The 17,862-nt window shown below is 32.4% G+C and overlaps 1 protein-coding gene across 1 annotated transcript in view; it reads left to right on the top strand.

Annotated features, from left to right (window-relative positions):
• Positions 1–367: 367 nt before the first annotated feature.
• The window catches only part of LOC136795264 (uncharacterized), a gene marked incomplete at its 3' end in the record, with an annotated part of 39,094 nt that continues 21,599 nt past the window's right edge, over positions 368–17,862 (top strand). Inside the window, 2 exon segments of the mRNA XM_067045231.1 lie at positions 368–609; positions 16,853–16,926. Coding sequence (XP_066901332.1) covers positions 16,870–16,926 — 57 coding nt within the window.

Here is a 17,862-nt window from a genome sequence, read left to right as displayed (position 1 = left end):
GGTCGAAATGATGGCACTAATAATTAAATTTTTGCTTATTCGTATTATTCACTGATCACACCCCAAATTGGGCCTGTTTTATAATGAAAGCTAATAGTATTAGTCCATAAGTACAACTACATTATATATATAGTACAAGCACTAATACATTTTGTTTCCATGATAGGGGTGATTATCAGTGATATTACATAAGTTTAAAAGAAAAAATTATCTGGCAAAATTGAGTAAGTCAGTGAAATTGTACCTAGTGTAAACTACAAGATTAATAGCATTAGTTTGTACTTTATTATTAAACCGGGCACTGTTCTTCTCTTACAGAGAATTTTAGTATGCTCTACAAATCACAACTTTAGGCATAACGTTTAGAGTTGGAACTGCTATTGGAAATCCGTTCCAAACGGTTACATCAGATAAGGTTCCATGTAGTCGTTCCAAGGGCAACATTCCTTAAGCCAGAGATTAACACTCATCGCAGTGGAGTTGTGGGTGTTGGTGTGTGAATTTGTTCGTGCAGTGTCTCGTTAGTGTACAAACTGTCATGTGATAGTGCTTTAACATCATCTGTACCATCATCATGGATTTCCTTCATCCTATCTGCTGGAGTATAAGGTAAGGCTCACTTTTACATATATTGTACGTGAGTAGATCTAAACCAACAGTCTCTGGACCAGGGTTTTGAACTAGGTCCTCGAGTGTTGATAAAATACCAGGGATTTCAGACTGATAACTCCTTCCTACCAAATTTGGTTAAGTTTTATTATAATATATCGAGGTTACAATTAAAAAAAGTCTATCTGTATATTACGAGTATTTAATGATGATAAAACTGCTTTTTATCACTGTACTTTTGTGTTATTATTTGTCAACCATAGAGAACCAAATTTAAAGTTTTAAATTACACTTTTTTTTTTCTATCAAATAAATGTCTCCTAATTTTGTAATAATTATTTGTACACTTATTTTATGAAACTGTTAATTTACCATTAAAGTTACTTTAAAATAACAATTATGCATTATGCCTGATGTGATTGATATGAACAGAAGATATGTTTAGTTAATTTAATACTCGATGTTTGAAAAAGTCTGATTGTAAACGAATATAATAGGATTGTGGAAAATTGTTACAATCGTTATAGACTGATTAAAAATCTTATATTTTGGGGACAATGATATTTTAATTGATTAAAACTATCCAGATAAATCTGAATCCAGTTCCTTGGAACATTCCTTCGGTTCCGTTTGTTATAACTTTCCAATTTTTTGTTATATTTTCTCTTTATAGTACACGAATTATAAGTCGAGAAAGTATTCTGTAAAAACAAAAAAATTTCTTTTTACCCTTATTTACGAACTGACTCTTATTTAGATAGAAATAAAACCGACTGAGTATTTAAAATTTTCTTGGTTGGTTCCGATAGTGTTTTGATATATGTCTATTATTAAACATATGTCAACAGAACCTTTAGCCCTCAATTCAATTCAAATGAAAAAAAAAACTTAAATAAGAGATAATAAATAAAATATAGGAAATATATTTATTACGATGAAAAATAATTGTCTTAAATTTCATTGGAATGTCTTAGTAAAAAAAACTATATATCCTTATCCAAGAGCCCTTGAAAAACAAAACAAAAAAACTATTTCACCCCAGTTTTTGATTACTTCAATGAAAACTGTGTATAATTACTAGTTAAAATTGATGGAATTATTATTATTCTAAAAAATAGCGGCTGTTTCAACATGTTACAAAAAAAATTTCATTCGGATTTTCACATCTTTAATATTACCAACAAAACGATAAATCTTAATAAAACTTCATTTTAAGTGGAGTAAATTGACTAAAATATGAGCTCTAATAGAACTATCTATCTTCCTAACTTCTCCAGATACAGTTTTTCGAAAACTAACATTGCTATTCAAATAGTGAAAAATCAATATTTTGTTAATTTATTTTGGGGAACATCATTGAAAACTGCTTCTACTATGCAATGACGTAGAGATTTCTATTAGCTCCTAAATTAAAGTTGAATGTACAATGAAGTAGTTGATAAGGTTTATCTTCCTAAGAGCAGCAGTTTCACTCGCCGAAATTAACTAACAAAATATTCAATTTTTTATTATTTGGAATCAATTGTATCTTGAGAACTATTAGGGCTCATATTTTAGCAAATTTACTTTACTTCAGATAATGTGCTATGGAGTTTTTTTTAGTATTGGTAATTTTGAGGATATGGAGATTTGAATGAAAAATGAGGGAAAGTTTAGGTTTCTTCTGGAATATAATAAACTTAAGAGGGCGTGGACCTTAACTAATTTAATATTTACTGTATCCCCTTTATAGTTTTGGTTAAAATTGAACCTTTTTCTAACATAATATAACGCGTATTTTTTTCTCCACTTTTAAAAACTCATAAACGAATGTTTTATAACAGCTGCTATTTTTTCTATGCCATTTTGGTTGACAGTCATTAATTTTGACTCTTAATAGTACATAGTTTTCATTAAACTAATCGAAAACTAGGGTGAAATTTAAGTTTTATTAAACGTTTATGTTTAATTTTTTTTTAACAACTCTTTAATTTCCTAAAATGCCAATGAACAATTCAATAAAATAAAGTAAATTATCGTTACCTAGTAAGCCTGAAAAATCAACTATAAAATTTTAATACTTAAAAATTTGTATGATATCAATATACCATTCTGGAGACCATTATATAGAATTTAATATATAATTTCTCTTGAATGAAGTATCAATTTTATTTTGGTGGTACTAGTCTTTAAAAGAGGTTCTAGTGGCGGGAATTTAAAAACCCATTTACGCAAGTAAGTCTTGTCACTCAATAGCAGAGCCGTCTTTAACCGAGTAGTAAATGGGGGGGCTTCAAATTATTTTCCGAACGACTTTAATTCGGATATAAACAACACGCTAGTTAAATTAATGAATTTGTTCTATACATGAAAAGTAGTAAATAATAGGAAAAATAAAACATTTACTATTATTACTTATCTTGATTTTTTATTGGAAAAATCATGAATTAATTTTTAAGTTTATTTATTTAAGTTATCCCGTTACCTAAACCAATATAGGCCAAATACTTAGGACTTACGATGTATAGAGGACTGACCTGGAAATCAAATATGGCAACATTGAAAAAAAATGAAATCTCCGAATGTTTCGGCGAGTAGGGGGAGGGGTGGGAGCTCAAAAGAAACCTTTGCTAGCCCAACTGTGAATAGTAGTGAAAATAAAAGAAATGAACAACCGAATGTTGTATTTGTAATTGATCATAATAGAATGTGAAAACATAAACTGGAAAAAAAAAAAGAGCTTAACTAAACTTATAGCTACTACAAAAAATAACAAGTTGGTTAAAGAAAACAGAGAGGAAAATAGCCTTTATGTCACTGTGGTCGATTAACGGAGACCCTGCTGTGAGTAGGTTATGTCCTCGTGGAGGTAGGTTCCCAGAAGGGGTACATCTGCCCCCCCCCCCCGTCTTGTCCTCTTGGAGGATGAACCGACGTAGAAGCGAAAATGATAAGACGATTGAGATGGCCAGAATGCTACTGGCTACGAGTGCGTAGTGAGGAGACACTTGAGGCGGTGTGTGCACACTGAGACGCTAAAGGCGGATCCACATGCTGCCCGCTCGCCACGAATCGGAGGCTTGTACAAATGCTCGGTAAACAAAGAGCGGGCCATCCACATGTCAGTGTTATTCAGAGAGGCAAGCATGGAGGACGTTGAAGTGATTTCAGCAATTTCCCTGGGATTATATTATTTTTATTACAACAAAAAAGAAAATGAAAGCAAATTAAATATAAATAAATAAGATTAAATATAAAACTTATTATAACAATTACCAACAAACACCTTTAACCTCCTAACAGCTCTCAGTTGCAACTAGACATAGAACAATGGTGTAGATGCTACACGAGCGCTCTCACGAACTGCTTTGATCTGTGTCCAAAAAACCGACTCTCGACGGATCGGCAACGAGCTTAGGCCAACTCGTACAAGCCACCCATGGCTTGGCCAACATGTAGAGGCCCCTTAAGATGTCATCTGTTCATTAGCCGTATTAATATTAACAACCGAGAGTACTTGTTTGGTTTTTTAACATAATAAAAACCATATGTTCACATAATCGATTATTGAATCATATGTTGGCCGCAACGCCAACTCTATTTACTTTGACGACTACTAATCATAAAAATAAATTATCACTTACTAACAAACTTAAAATATACAAAAAGCTGCTTAGACCGATATGGACTTACATCACTCAGGTATGTGAAAATCTTCAAACCTTTATAAAATTCCTCTGATACATGAACCACAGTCCCTTTTACGTCACAGTCCAATTATTACAACAAGCACCTGGACAAACCATTTGTGATTCACATAATAACAAAACAGTAAACAACTTTTCTTGACTGACACCTGAAACGCCCCTGGAGCAAGGATCTGCTACATTAGGTGTATGCACTATGTCAGGAGTGTATTCATTGGGAGGCTTCTTCTCTCACAAATTTACATTAATCCTGTGCATCCTGTTGTCTAAGGATCACAAATATATACTGCATGTCAAAAGGCATGTGTAAAACTTACAAAATAAAGAAGAGGAATAATGATTATTTAAGTGTGTAGCGGGGTGGCTCAGTGTGTAAATGCACTGTAATTTACACACTGAGCCACCCCGCTACACACTTAAATAATTATTATTCCTGTTCTTTATTTTGTAATTTTTACACATGCCTTTTGACATGCAGTATATATTTGTAATAAAAATAATATAATAACAGTGCAATGGCTGAAACCTCTTGTACGTCCGCCATGCTTGCCTCTCTGCATAACACTGACATGTGGATAGTCCGCACTTTGTTGACCGAGCATTTGTACAAGCCTCCGATTCGTGGCGAGCGGCCAGCATGTGGATCCGCATTTAGCGTCTCAGTGTGCACACACACCGCCTCAAGTGTTTCCTCACTACACACTCGTAGTAGCCAGTAGCATTCTGGCCATCTCCAACGTCTTATCATTTTCGTTTCTACGTCGGTTCATCCTCCAAGAGGACAAGACGGGGGGGCAGATGTACCCCTTCTGGGAACCTACCTCCACGAGGACATAACCTACTCACAGCAGGGGCTCCGCACTATGTCAGGAGTGTATTCATTGGGAGGCTTCTTCTCTCACAAATTTACATTAATCCTGTGCATCCTGTTGTCTAAGGGATCACAAATATATACTGCATGTGAAAAGGCATGTGTAAAAATTACAAAATAAAGAACAGGAATAATAATTATTTAAGTGTGTAGCGGGGTGGCTCAGTGTGTAAATTACAGTGCAACTAACTCCAAGGGCCCGGGTTCGAACCTGGTTGTGGCAGATAATTATTTATTCCATTAATATAGCTGTGAGTCAACCCTGTGGGTTCGAGAAGCCCTCATTGGTCCACCCAGCTTCATGAAGTGGGAACTTTTCATTGGGGAAAATCTGGTAGTTGAGCGTTATGAACAAATATGCTCCTTTTATAACCGTTCCTCAAGAAGAGTTCTGAACCCCTGACACTGCATAGGTTTTAGGGGTGCAGATTTTCATTTATTTATGTTGATCAGTTTCTATCAAGATCAGTGATGAAATCAAATATGGCTGATTTATGGTCTTGTAATTGAGTCTTTTGTGATTATTAGGAAGTTTAGATCGTTTGTCTAGTAAATGTTGTTGTTGTTACCTGGGGCTTTAGGGCGTAAAACTCTGAGGTCATCAACGGCCCTAGTGTAATAGTCGGAACCGACTAGCTGGTCCCAGTATTTTCAGTCTTCTATGATGATTCTGGTGGACAGGAATACTAGTATACTGTAGAGTTTACGACGGAGGATAAAGGTAATTTATTGGGGTTTATTGGAATTAATTTTTGATTCTCGTTTTGACACCATTCTTCAAGATGTGGGATAGGAAATTTTGGGATACTATAGATGAGTCACTAACCACTAGTAGCACACATGTGTAATCGACATACGTAGTGAGTGCAGTATTGGGATGGGTGGAATGTCAGTTGTATAGACTCTGTAATATACTCTGAGGTACACCGGCACACTTGGGAAACAGAAGGTCATTTTAGAGACTTTTTTTGCTTCAATTATGTTTTGACACAAACAAGAACTCTTTTTCAGTGAGCAAACCATTGTTAGAAAGCTGAAATTCCACTCTTCCAACCCTTATTAATATATTTTAGATTTGATTCGACAAGAGACTTACTTGGAATCCACACACAAGACTGAAATGACAAGAAACTGCTCGTAGATTCCGATTGCTACAACACTTTCTTGACAAACGCTCTAAACTTCCCATTCACTACAAAAAATTAGTATACACTTCAATAATCAGACCAATTTGGACATATGGAATTGAGCTCTGGGGCTCCACCAAACCATCAAATTCTTCCCGCATCCAATCGTTACAATCCAAAATCCTACGTAAAATCCTTGATGCTCCTTATTACGTCACAAATAAACTCATTCACAAAGACCTTAACATCCCATTCGTTACAGAATTGGCACAAAACAGATATACGTCTTTTCATTCCAAACTCCTTAACCATCCTAACCCATTAATTCTTAATCTTTCATCCTTAACAATCCCTGATAATCCTCCGAGGCGTATGAAAAGAAGATGGCCACGAGACCTTCTAGTTTAAATTAATGTTTGAAGTACCACCAATGGGTGGTTCCTTCCCAAGATTTTCAAGTGTATATGAAACATACTGCATATTTACCTATTGTATTATTTTGTACAGTTGTAAATTACAATAATTAAAAAAAAAAAAAAAAAAAAAAAAAAAAAAAAAAAAAAAAAAAAAAAAAAAAAAAAAAAAAAAAGATTTGATTCCTTTATAACGGAGAAAAAGTAGTTTCAAAGAAAGAAAATCTTTCCAAACGTTTCATTTTCTATCTAAGATTCCAATTTGCTTACATGGGTCTTGTTTGTAGCATTGCGTGCAGTTTATAAGGTCTTTAACCACTATTTGGCTTCGTTTTGATTTGTGGAACCATATTGAAATTATTGCAAATCGAAGGCCCTACTCAGTGAGACAAAAATTCTATATTCGATTACTTTGAAAATTCGTATTTAAAGATTTTTTGAAGGTGCGTGAAACTAATATCAACTTCATTTCCCCATAAATAATCGTGTTAATTTCTTGGGCCAATCCGTATAAACTATTCAACACTAGGCAAATGGGCCCCGTTAATTTAATGGTTTTTAAACTTCAAATTGAAATTACATAAAATATATACATAAAAACAATCTGTTCCGGTAGAGCCCATGAAGTATCAGGGGTTGAGTACTTTGTAAGGAAGTACTGTTACTAGATCAACGGTTGTGCAAGGAGGTGAGTTTTCACCTTGTGACGCTCGAACACCAGATTTTTCCCCAATTAAGTCGCAGCTACAATAGGAGAATAAATAATTATGTGTCCCAGCTGGATTCGAACCCAGGACCTTGGGGTTAGTAGCGCAGTATAACCCAACACACTGAGCCACTCCGCTCTACGCCCCCCCCCTCCCAAGAAAAAACATATCAACTTTAACCATTTTTCATTGTAAATTAATCATTTAATCCAAAGAACTAGATACACTCAAATTTTTTTTTCTTAATTTTTGAAATTTATTTTTAGTATACCTATCTTTACGGACCCATCAAATTGAAGGGCTAACTGATTTCATAAATAATCCTTATATGTTTGCTTCCTTCGTAAAATCATTCCTCCAATAATAAATATAAGAGTGAGAGGAAAATGTTCACTAAGATGCTCCCAAATCGTAAGCTATGAGGAGAAGGTCGGGAGGGGGGGGAGGGGTGCTGAGTCAACACAAATAAGTAAAAAATTATTTATTAAGGCCAACATTTCGGCCAGAATTTCAGGCCTTCATCAGGGCTAAGAACAAATAAAGGTTAACAATCATAATGATTAAATGCTATTAAAGAAACATAACAATCATAATGTTTAAATGCTATTAAAGAAACATAACAAGCTTAATGGTAAATTTATGCGACTAATAAATATAGTAATTGGAGTTCTGGCAATGGTCAGATTCTCCACTCAAGTTGAGTGTTTGCGGCTTTAGCGCACTTGCTCAGCCTCCCCTGGCTCATTACCAGTGATGCGGCGAGAGGGATGCGCTGGGATCTCTTGAGCTCTGCTCTACCCCTCACACGTGGGGGATAGAGTGGGCTCAGGGATCCTCAGGTCGACTGTGTAAATATTGTATATATTATTTTATCATTATGTTATATTATTTATTTATTTTTCATACAGATAGTTTGATTATGTTCATCTTGTCTATTCTTTTGTTTGTATATATTTTAAGAGAGATTTTTTTAAAATTTATTTCTTATTTTTATTTTAGTATGTATGAGATCAGTCATGACTATTACCTATTGCCCACAACTGTGTGGCAGATTGTAATATCTATCAATAAATAAATCTATCAAAAAAATAAATAAATATAGTTATCTTAGCTCTATATATTTTAAATTATCTACAACACTAAAAAATCTAAGAGGACATAATTAAATTAAATTTAAAGAGTAAATTAAGTTTTCGAGATTTAGGTTTTTAAAAAGCAACTCTTCATAAAAAATGCACTGAAAACTCAGTAGTTAGTGAATTTTGAGAATTCGACGTGCAGATGTACAACACTCAAATTAAAGCTAGTTTAATTTACTATAAAGCAGTTTATGACGTTTATTTTCGTAGTTTTTATCGTATTCAACAAAATGAATTGACAAAAACTATCTTTAACTTGTGTGCTGGCTTCCATTTGTACGTCTAAGATATATTTTTTCATAAGTTAAAATCTTTGTCAGAACAGCTACAAATTAATAATTTGTGAATTTATTTTGTCAAATATCTTACAGATACTACTCATAAGAAGATAAACATTAGAAACTACTTTATAGTACATTAAATTAGCTTTAATTTGATTGCTAAGAAACATCTGTACGTCTTATGGTTTCTGAAATTATATTTCTCAAAATGAATACACTAACTTTTGCTTTTTCAGTACATTTTTTTATGAAATGTTGCTGTTCAAAAAGCAATATCTCGCGAACTATTGAACGTAAATAGCTCTATTAGGGCTCATATTTTAGCACATTTACTCTACTTAAAATGATGTCACCTTAGGTTTCTAGTGTTGTTGATAGTTTTAAAGATATAGAGCTCCGAATGAAAAATTGAATTTTTTAAACTGTTTGAAACCGCCACCATTTTTAGTCCCCCTAGCTATACTTGGCAGACTCATCAGTTTCGACTAGTAATTATATATAGTTTTCATTAAAGTAATCAAAAATTGAGGTGAGATAAATGAGTTTTTTTCCTTCCCTGCTCATGCTTGTACTTAGAGCTCAGTGTGAAGAAGCTGACAAAGTATTAATATTGTGCTAAAAAATATGATATTCAATTCTTACCTATTTACTGTTGTTATTTATTATTATTTATGTACTTTTAGTTCTTGTTTTAATTTATTAGTAGTTTTTTTCTTCAACCTTATTTTTAATTGTGTCATTTTATTTATTTTAGATAATTGTTGTAGGAAAATGTACGCTCTTCCACGATCGTATGAGTTGGTTATCTTTTGTTAACTGTTGTATTCTTGACAGGAACAAAATTTATATTTGTCGTACCCACCTAGATGAACCCTAAAATACAAAGTATTATAGTAACAAAGAAATACAAAATTTTGTTAATTATTTTCGTCTTCTCTGGTCTTTGCAAAAATCATAAAAGTAGGGATAACTTGAACACTTGCTCACTGACTTACACAAAACTTGGAGACGTGAGTGGGAATTGTGTTATTATGTGCGCTCTGTAGTAGATTTTGATTTTTAAATTTCCTATTTTTTCTTTTTCTTTTATTTAATATAATATATATTTTTTTAAAAAGTATATTCTACACATTATTTCGTCCTATATAATTCTCTGTTTTATTATTATCTTACTTAATTTTGCATCCGATAATACGATAGTTTTAATGCTACCTGAAATATATTGAAGATCCATCATTGTTGTAGAAAGAGGAATATCACCATTTCTGTGGGTTGCCGTAAATTAATCTAAAAACTCGTGATGGTAATATATTGAACACTTTTCATTATGAAATTGACTCAACTAACATGTTTAACTACATTTATGATTGTAGGAAGATGGTCCGAGTGGCGGTCAATAAAGGTACCAAATTAATAGAAAAAACTATTTATTGTTAACCTACGTTTCGCCTCACTTATGAGGGCTGTCAGATTCAAATTGTATTGAACTGTACTGCCTACCGAATCTTCCTGCAAAATCAGAAAATGTTCGCTATTACGAAGATCCGAATGGAGTCATTGGAAACTGAAAAATTACGTATTGAATATTACAAAAAATATTAAAAAATGATGATTAATATTAATAATGTTATGGAAACATTGTTATTTTAATGATATAAGAAAATGTATAAATTTTGTATGTAAGAAATCATAATTTCTTAAATAAATCTAAATTAAAAAGTATTTACAATTTATAAATAATTCTTTTGAAATAGAGGATTATTAGACGTTTTTATTGACATAATAAAAAATATTGGTCCTATAACAATTTAATATTGAATAAATAGTTAAAAGAAAAATATAAAATTTATCAATCCGTTATGTTTACGTATTTCTGCCATTGTTTTGTTGAAATAGAAAAATGTTAAAACTTGGCGATGAGATTTTTGTTGAAACTAGATTTATGAAAACTTGAAATTGGAGTGTGTCTATTAGTTAATTAAGTGGCTTATTAGGAAAAATTGTACGTGAAAGTACTACCCCACTGAATTATATACAAATATTTGTACTTAGACGATCGAGGATTATTTGCCGGTTAAAATAATAAATTATTATTATAATATATTTGTTGATCTTGAGGATAAGTAAACATATACATATAGGTTTTATTGAAATAATAATGCAGTTTGTGGATAAATAGCATTTATTTGATCATTTCTAAGTGAAATACGTGATTTCAGTTTTTGGTTTAGAAATTTAAATACTTTGAATGTTTAAATGAGGAGAACATGGTTGGGGGTGCGGTCAATGAAATTATTATTATTTCATTGACCGCACCCCCAACCATCTTCTCCTCATTTATCATCCACGGTCAACTATCTCTCATAATTATAACTTTGAATGTTTGAACATAAAAATAATTTTTGTTAAGAAGCCGCAATGGAGTCTAAATCTAAAATAGGCCGATTACCATAGGGCGTGCAAGTGGTGATATATCCGATGACCATAGGGCGTGCAAGTGGTGATATATCCGATTACCATAGGGCGTGCAAGTGGTGATATATCCGATTACCATAGGGCGTGCAAGTGGTGATATATCCGATGACCATAGGGCGTGCAAGTGGTGATATATCCGATTACCATAGGGCGTGCAAGTGGTGATATATCCGATGACCATAGGGCGTGCAAGTGGTGATATATTATGACAGTGAGAATTTATTAAACGAGTTATTTTATGTTAGAAAGTAATTAATACTTATACTCTTGATTCAAATTAGGACCAAATCTCAGTTGTCGTTCTTCTTTTAATGAAGAAAGCCCAGACGAAGACCTGTAAAGTGTGCGAAACGTAGGTTAACAATTAATAATGGTTTCTACTATTTTTGTACCTTTAGTGACCGCCACCCGGACTATCTTCCTACAATCTGCTTCATACGACCATCTTGTTCCAATATGAATTTATGATATTTCCATTATGTTTATTCTATTATAATATTTAATACTTACCAACTGGTTACAATATATGTTAGATATCAATTTGATTTCATTACAGTGATTGATGAATGTATGACACTTTACTTGGTTGAGATATTCTTGGAGCTTGAAGGTTGGTTCTGGTGTGAATGTTAAGATGGAAAAAGGGTTCTCTCTTGTTTCTCTCATCCCTCTGCCACCGCCGCCTCTCCCGCCTGGGTGTGAAGTTTTCTCACTCATGAGTTCATGAGAAGAGACCTTCTTGAAATGTTCTGTCTCTTTCTTCCCCTGTACAGGTCGAGATGGCTACTTTTGCTGGTTCTGACCCCTTTGTTTTGGGGACCAAGATGGCTGCCCAGGCCTCGTACCACTTATCTTTGCCACTAGATGGCATCATGAATTTCCGTTCAGAAGTGAGGGGACGCCTTGCTTAAACACCAACCTAGAAAAATTAAAATGTTACAATTAAAGATAAGGTTGGATAAAAAACAACTAATTAATTAAAATAAGAACTAAATAATAATAAAGAAATATTTTATTTAAGTACATTTAGTTCTTACTGTTTTTTTTTTCTCCAACCTTATCTTTAATTGTATCATTTTATTTATTCTAGCTAAATGTTGTTTTCTTTTTAGTTCAACGTGTATTTGTATTCAATTCCTCATATATATTTAGATATCACCAGTTGTGCCCATTAACACGACCAAGAAATACCCACTCTTCGCCTTGAAAATACCCGTTTTACACGACAAATACCCACCACTTTACCCGCTCTTGGAGAATCGTTTAACTGTAGCTGTGTGATTGTAACAGTTATGATTGTTCTGATAGTACAAGTAATGTTAGTCAAGCAACTGTCACGTTGACTATACGCTTTGACAATGAACAGTTTGTACAGTGTCCGTTATTGTAGCAACTACTATGGTGTAACTATTTGATAGTTTCAGTCATGACAGTATTTACTGCCATGACAGTTTACTGTCACGACATTATTGCCGAACTGGGTGATAATTGATAGTACAAGTAATGTCAGCGTTAACTGTCCCGTTCAATTGTCATATGTACACACCTTGACAGTCAACTGTCGTAACATATCAATAAATCTTACCGAATGTAATGACTATATATATAGTTGACCGTAAAAACTTATATGTAGGAAGATGGTCAAGGTTGCGGTCAAAGGAGAAACAAAAATAGTTTACAACTATTTAATTTCCGACGTTTCGCCCCACTTTGCAGGGCCTCATCAGGGCTAAAAAGATACAAAATGATACAATGATAAGAGTAAAAATACAAAGATAAGAATAAAAATAAGTAACAATGGCAAGAGAAATGTTTTTTATAAAAATACGTAAAATATACAGTTAAAAAATACAGATGTACATAAAACAAAAACAATACGGGGAAGGGAAAAAATATATATATAGTGATTAAATAATAATAATTATACATAAATAAGTATTTATGTACTTATTTTCATGACGTTTATTTAATCTCTATATATATTTTTTTTTCCTTTCCCGTATTGTTTTTGTTTTATGTACATCTGTATTTTTTAACTGTATATTTTACGTATTTTTATAAAAAACATTTCTCTTGCCAATTGTTACTTATTTTTATTCTTATCATTGTATCTTATCTTTGTATTTTATTCTTCTCATTGTATCATTTTGTATCTTTTTAGCCCTGATGAAGCCCTGCAAAGTGGGGCGAAACGTTGGAAAATAAATAGTTGTAAATTATTTTTGTTTCTCCTTTGACCGCAACCCTGACCATCTTCATTTATATATAGTATTGTTGTTGTTTTTTTGGATTATTTATGATTTTGAAATTAACTCTATTCAATGTTTTTATTCTTCTTATGAGCAGTTATGGTATTTGAAAGTAACTCAACTAAAAAAGACATTGTATCTGCTTCGGGCCCCAAAAAGAAAAATGTCTTGGACCCAAATGGCCTAGGTACGCCTATGTCCTAAAATCCAATATCTAAGGAAAAATAATAACTTGTTAGTAATAGGAAAAGTCTCTAATGATTAACTTAAAAAAAAAAACTAGTGGAAGGTCTGATACGACACTGCTCTAGCACAGCTACGTATAACATAACATTATTTAACATATAACATAACATTATTTAACATATAACATAACATTATGTAACATATAACATAACATTATTTAACATATAACCTAACACCATTTTACCCAACAATTACCCACCAAGCGGAAAAATACCCGCAAATCGGCAGCTCTGATTATTGGACACAGAGATATCTATGTACATGGGACCTCGTTGTTCTAATGCATTCACCAAGTTTATTTATTACATTCTCTTTTTTAGTTATGCACTCACATATTTACTTTTGTATTTTTATTTTTTTTCATCTCCTAGTTTATATTTGAGGATTATTTTTTATTTAGTAGAAATAGTTAGTTTATAGGGTATTTTTTGTTTTATGAGCATTTGATTTTATTTTGTAATATAATAGCAATAACATGTTATAATATTAACTTCATTTTATGTACACATAATATACGGTTTTTCAAGAAGTATGTACAATTTCTAAATAAATTCCTCTCGCATAGGGAGAGGAAACCTAGAAGAAACCGAATAATTAACTGTTAGTTGTTTCGACGGGACTTTTTGAGGAAGATGACTACAATTCGTTGGCCGGGGTTGTTGCAGCCTATTAAGTTTAAGTGGGATTAACTACATCAGTCTTAACTGTTCACTTGAAGCAATGTCTTGCATCGAAGTGGTTTACTTAGCTCCTAAAGGAATATATCTAACATAATCTGCCCCTCCGGAGAATTAACTTTTGAAATTGTGAGACCTTTTCTGGTGATTAACATGCATATATTTCTCTTAAATCCAAAAGTTAATTCCCTGGAGGGGCAGATTATGTTAGTGTATTAGTTTGGTGTATGTAATACAAAAGCCGAGAAGAAAAAAAGGCAGTTATCTCACCCCGATTTTTTATTACTTTAATGAAAACTAGATATAATTACTAGTCAAAATTGATGAGTCTGCCAAGTATAGGTAGGGGGAATAAAAAATGGCGGCTGTTTCAAAACCTTTAAAAAACACTAATTTTTCATTCGAATCTCTATATCTTAAAAACTACCAACAACACTAGAAAATCTAAGAGGACATTATTTAAATAAGAGTAAATTTGCTGAAATATTAGCCCTAAAAGAGCTATTTACGTCCAATTTTTCTCGAAATATAGATTTTTAAAAACTAAAATTTCTTAAAAATCTACTGAAAGATTAGTAGCTAGTTAATTTATTTTGAGAATTCTATATCTCAGAACTATGTGACGTACAGATGTCTATTATCACTCAAATTAAAGCTAGTTGAATGGACTATAAAGAAGTTTATTACCTTTACCTTCGTAGGAATAGTAGTTTTCATGATATTTGCTAAAATAAATTGGTTTATAGTTGTTCAGACAATAAGTTTGATTTATGAAAAACTTCATTTCAAAAACCATTTAACGTACAGATATCTGCCAGCGCTCAAATTAAAGCTAGTTAAATTTACTACAAAATAGTTAATTATGTTTACCTTTGTAGGAGTGGTAGTATTTATGATATTCGACGAAATAAACTCACAAAATGTTAATTTATAGTTGTTTGTATAAAATGTATTTGTAGCATTAAGATTAAAATGACACAAAGGGCTACAATTATTTCTTCCAATATTTCATCGAAGCGTACAATGAATAATGATGCACATCTTTCATAATTTATCTTTTCAAATTTGGAACATGACTGTAGATAAATAGACCAGTAATATGTATGAACCTAACCTAACTTCACGCTGTTTACAGTTCTGAACTGATAAGTGTTATTGGAGACAGGCATACATCTTCGGGATTCCAAGTTGCTTGTGATATCACCAAAGTATCGATACGCAGTTCGATACAATACTTTAACTAAAGTATCAATATCCGATTCACATTCATCCGAATTCTAGCCAAAGGCAGTCAATTTGAATATGAATTTGCAATACATGAAAAACTAAAAATATTAAAATAATTTATGTAGAAAAGATAGTCGGGGGGTTTGGTCAACAAAGATACACAAATAAACAAAAAAAACAATTTCTTCACCGACGTCTCGACCATTTTCAGGTCTTCATCAGGGCTTCTGGTGTTGTGACGTGCATGTGGATGGTTGTTGTCACTTTTTTATTTAGAATTAGAATTTATCAAATAAATAATATAAAAATCCACTTAATCAGTTTTATTTTTTGATTTTGGCAATTAGCCTTTCAATGATGATGCAATATTTTCTTATGGTTTTTCTACGGTATTTATTACAATAATCAGATTTTATTTTTACAAAGCTCCAAGAATAGTGTCACAATAGGGGGATTAAAGTATATTTCATAAAATCACCTTTATCCTTTATCCTTCGTCTTAAACATACCGACTGTTCTAATAATATTCTTCTAATTCCTGTCGAACAGATCCGCTGCCTTAGACTATATCTGGACAAACGACTATCTTGGAATCCCCACACAAGACTGAAAACTGCTTATGGATTCCGACTATTACAACATTTACTAGACAAATGGTCTAAACTTCCAATTCATTACAAAAGACTGATCTACATGATAATTATAAGGCCTATTGGGACATACGGATTGGAGCTTTGGGGCTCCACTAATCCTTCGAATTCCTCTCGTATCCATTCCTTACAGTCCAAAATCCTTAGTGCTACTTACTTTGTCACGAATAAAATCATATATAAAAACCTTAATGTTCCATATGTAACCGATCTATCTCGAACTAGATATTCCTTCCATTATTAACTCTTTGACCAGCCTAACCCACTGGTTTCAAACCTTGCTTCCTCCTCCATTCGTGACAATCTTCCAAGGCGCCTGAAAATGACCTTGAGACCTTATGTAGAAATGTTATTAGAGTACATTCAACGAGTTGTTTCCCTACACGCCTGTATCATATTATTAAAATCTAACATCAAATTGACTAGATCTATATTTTTGTAAATTTTAATTAATACAAAAAAATAAAAATTATTAATGAGTGCTCTATTTTGCAGATTATGAAAATTGAGAGATGACCCAGTATGAGCAGGCATGGACCTTTCCCAATCACACATTCCTCTGCTGGAAGGTAATTTATTTTATAATAAATGAAATATATTATTATAAATTTTATAATATAAACGCTTGAATTTTATTTCTTTATTGTATGTGAATTACACCATCCTATTCTAGATGTAGAAGCAAATACATTATAAAATTATTGGGTTCTTTAATATGAAACCTAAGTTCTCATTGGTAAGGTTATTTATTAAAACAACTTTATCAAATCAAAACATTTTTATTCAAAATAGTTACTCCCCTTTTCTGTAAATGTTCCCGGTTTGTTATAAACTTTTCAATCCCAGACCTGAAACATTCAAGGTTTTGTGAAGAAATGAAGTCAGAAAATGCGTTTCTAGAGATTTGTAATGACGTCACGCAACAGACCAGCTGAGTTTATAATTTTGTTTCATATTGGAAGGTTGCTGATTGACCGTGTGTATCGATGAATGGAATATGGATCTGGGTGCGGTCAAATTAAGCTCAAATAGTAATATCATGTACTATTTTTATTTGAGCCAACGTTTCGCCCCACGTTGCTGGCCTTCGTCAGGGCTGTTTTGACCAAAGTCAAAGTCAGAGTCTATAATTTTGTTTGTTGTGTTAGGTTACTTACACAAGTTATAATTTATATAGTTTGTGTTAGTATTGTGTCGGATATTTTTAAAAAGTAAGAAAGTAATAGATGACAAAAATAATAATAAAGTAATGAGAGTTGTTAATTAGCTCATCTTGACTCTGTTTCTCACAAGTTAGAAGATCAACAAGACACTCAGTAGGCAAACTTTCACACAACTTTTCTACCACTTTTCACTTAATTTAGGCCTGTTGAAATAAATGACTTTAATCTTTTTTTTTTTTTTTTTTTTTTATTATTTATTTATTGTAATTTACAACTGTACAAAATAATACAACAGGTAAATATGTAGTATGTTTCATATACACTTGAAAATCTTGGGAAGGA

The sequence above is a fragment of the Halyomorpha halys genome, unplaced genomic scaffold (assembly GCF_000696795.3).
Source record: "Halyomorpha halys isolate HHAL.00 unplaced genomic scaffold, Hhal_1.1 Scaffold1506.1, whole genome shotgun sequence".
Taxonomy (NCBI): domain Eukaryota; kingdom Metazoa; phylum Arthropoda; class Insecta; order Hemiptera; family Pentatomidae; genus Halyomorpha; species Halyomorpha halys.
Note: the sequence above shows the minus strand (reverse complement) of the source record. Positions and strands in the feature narration are given on the sequence as shown.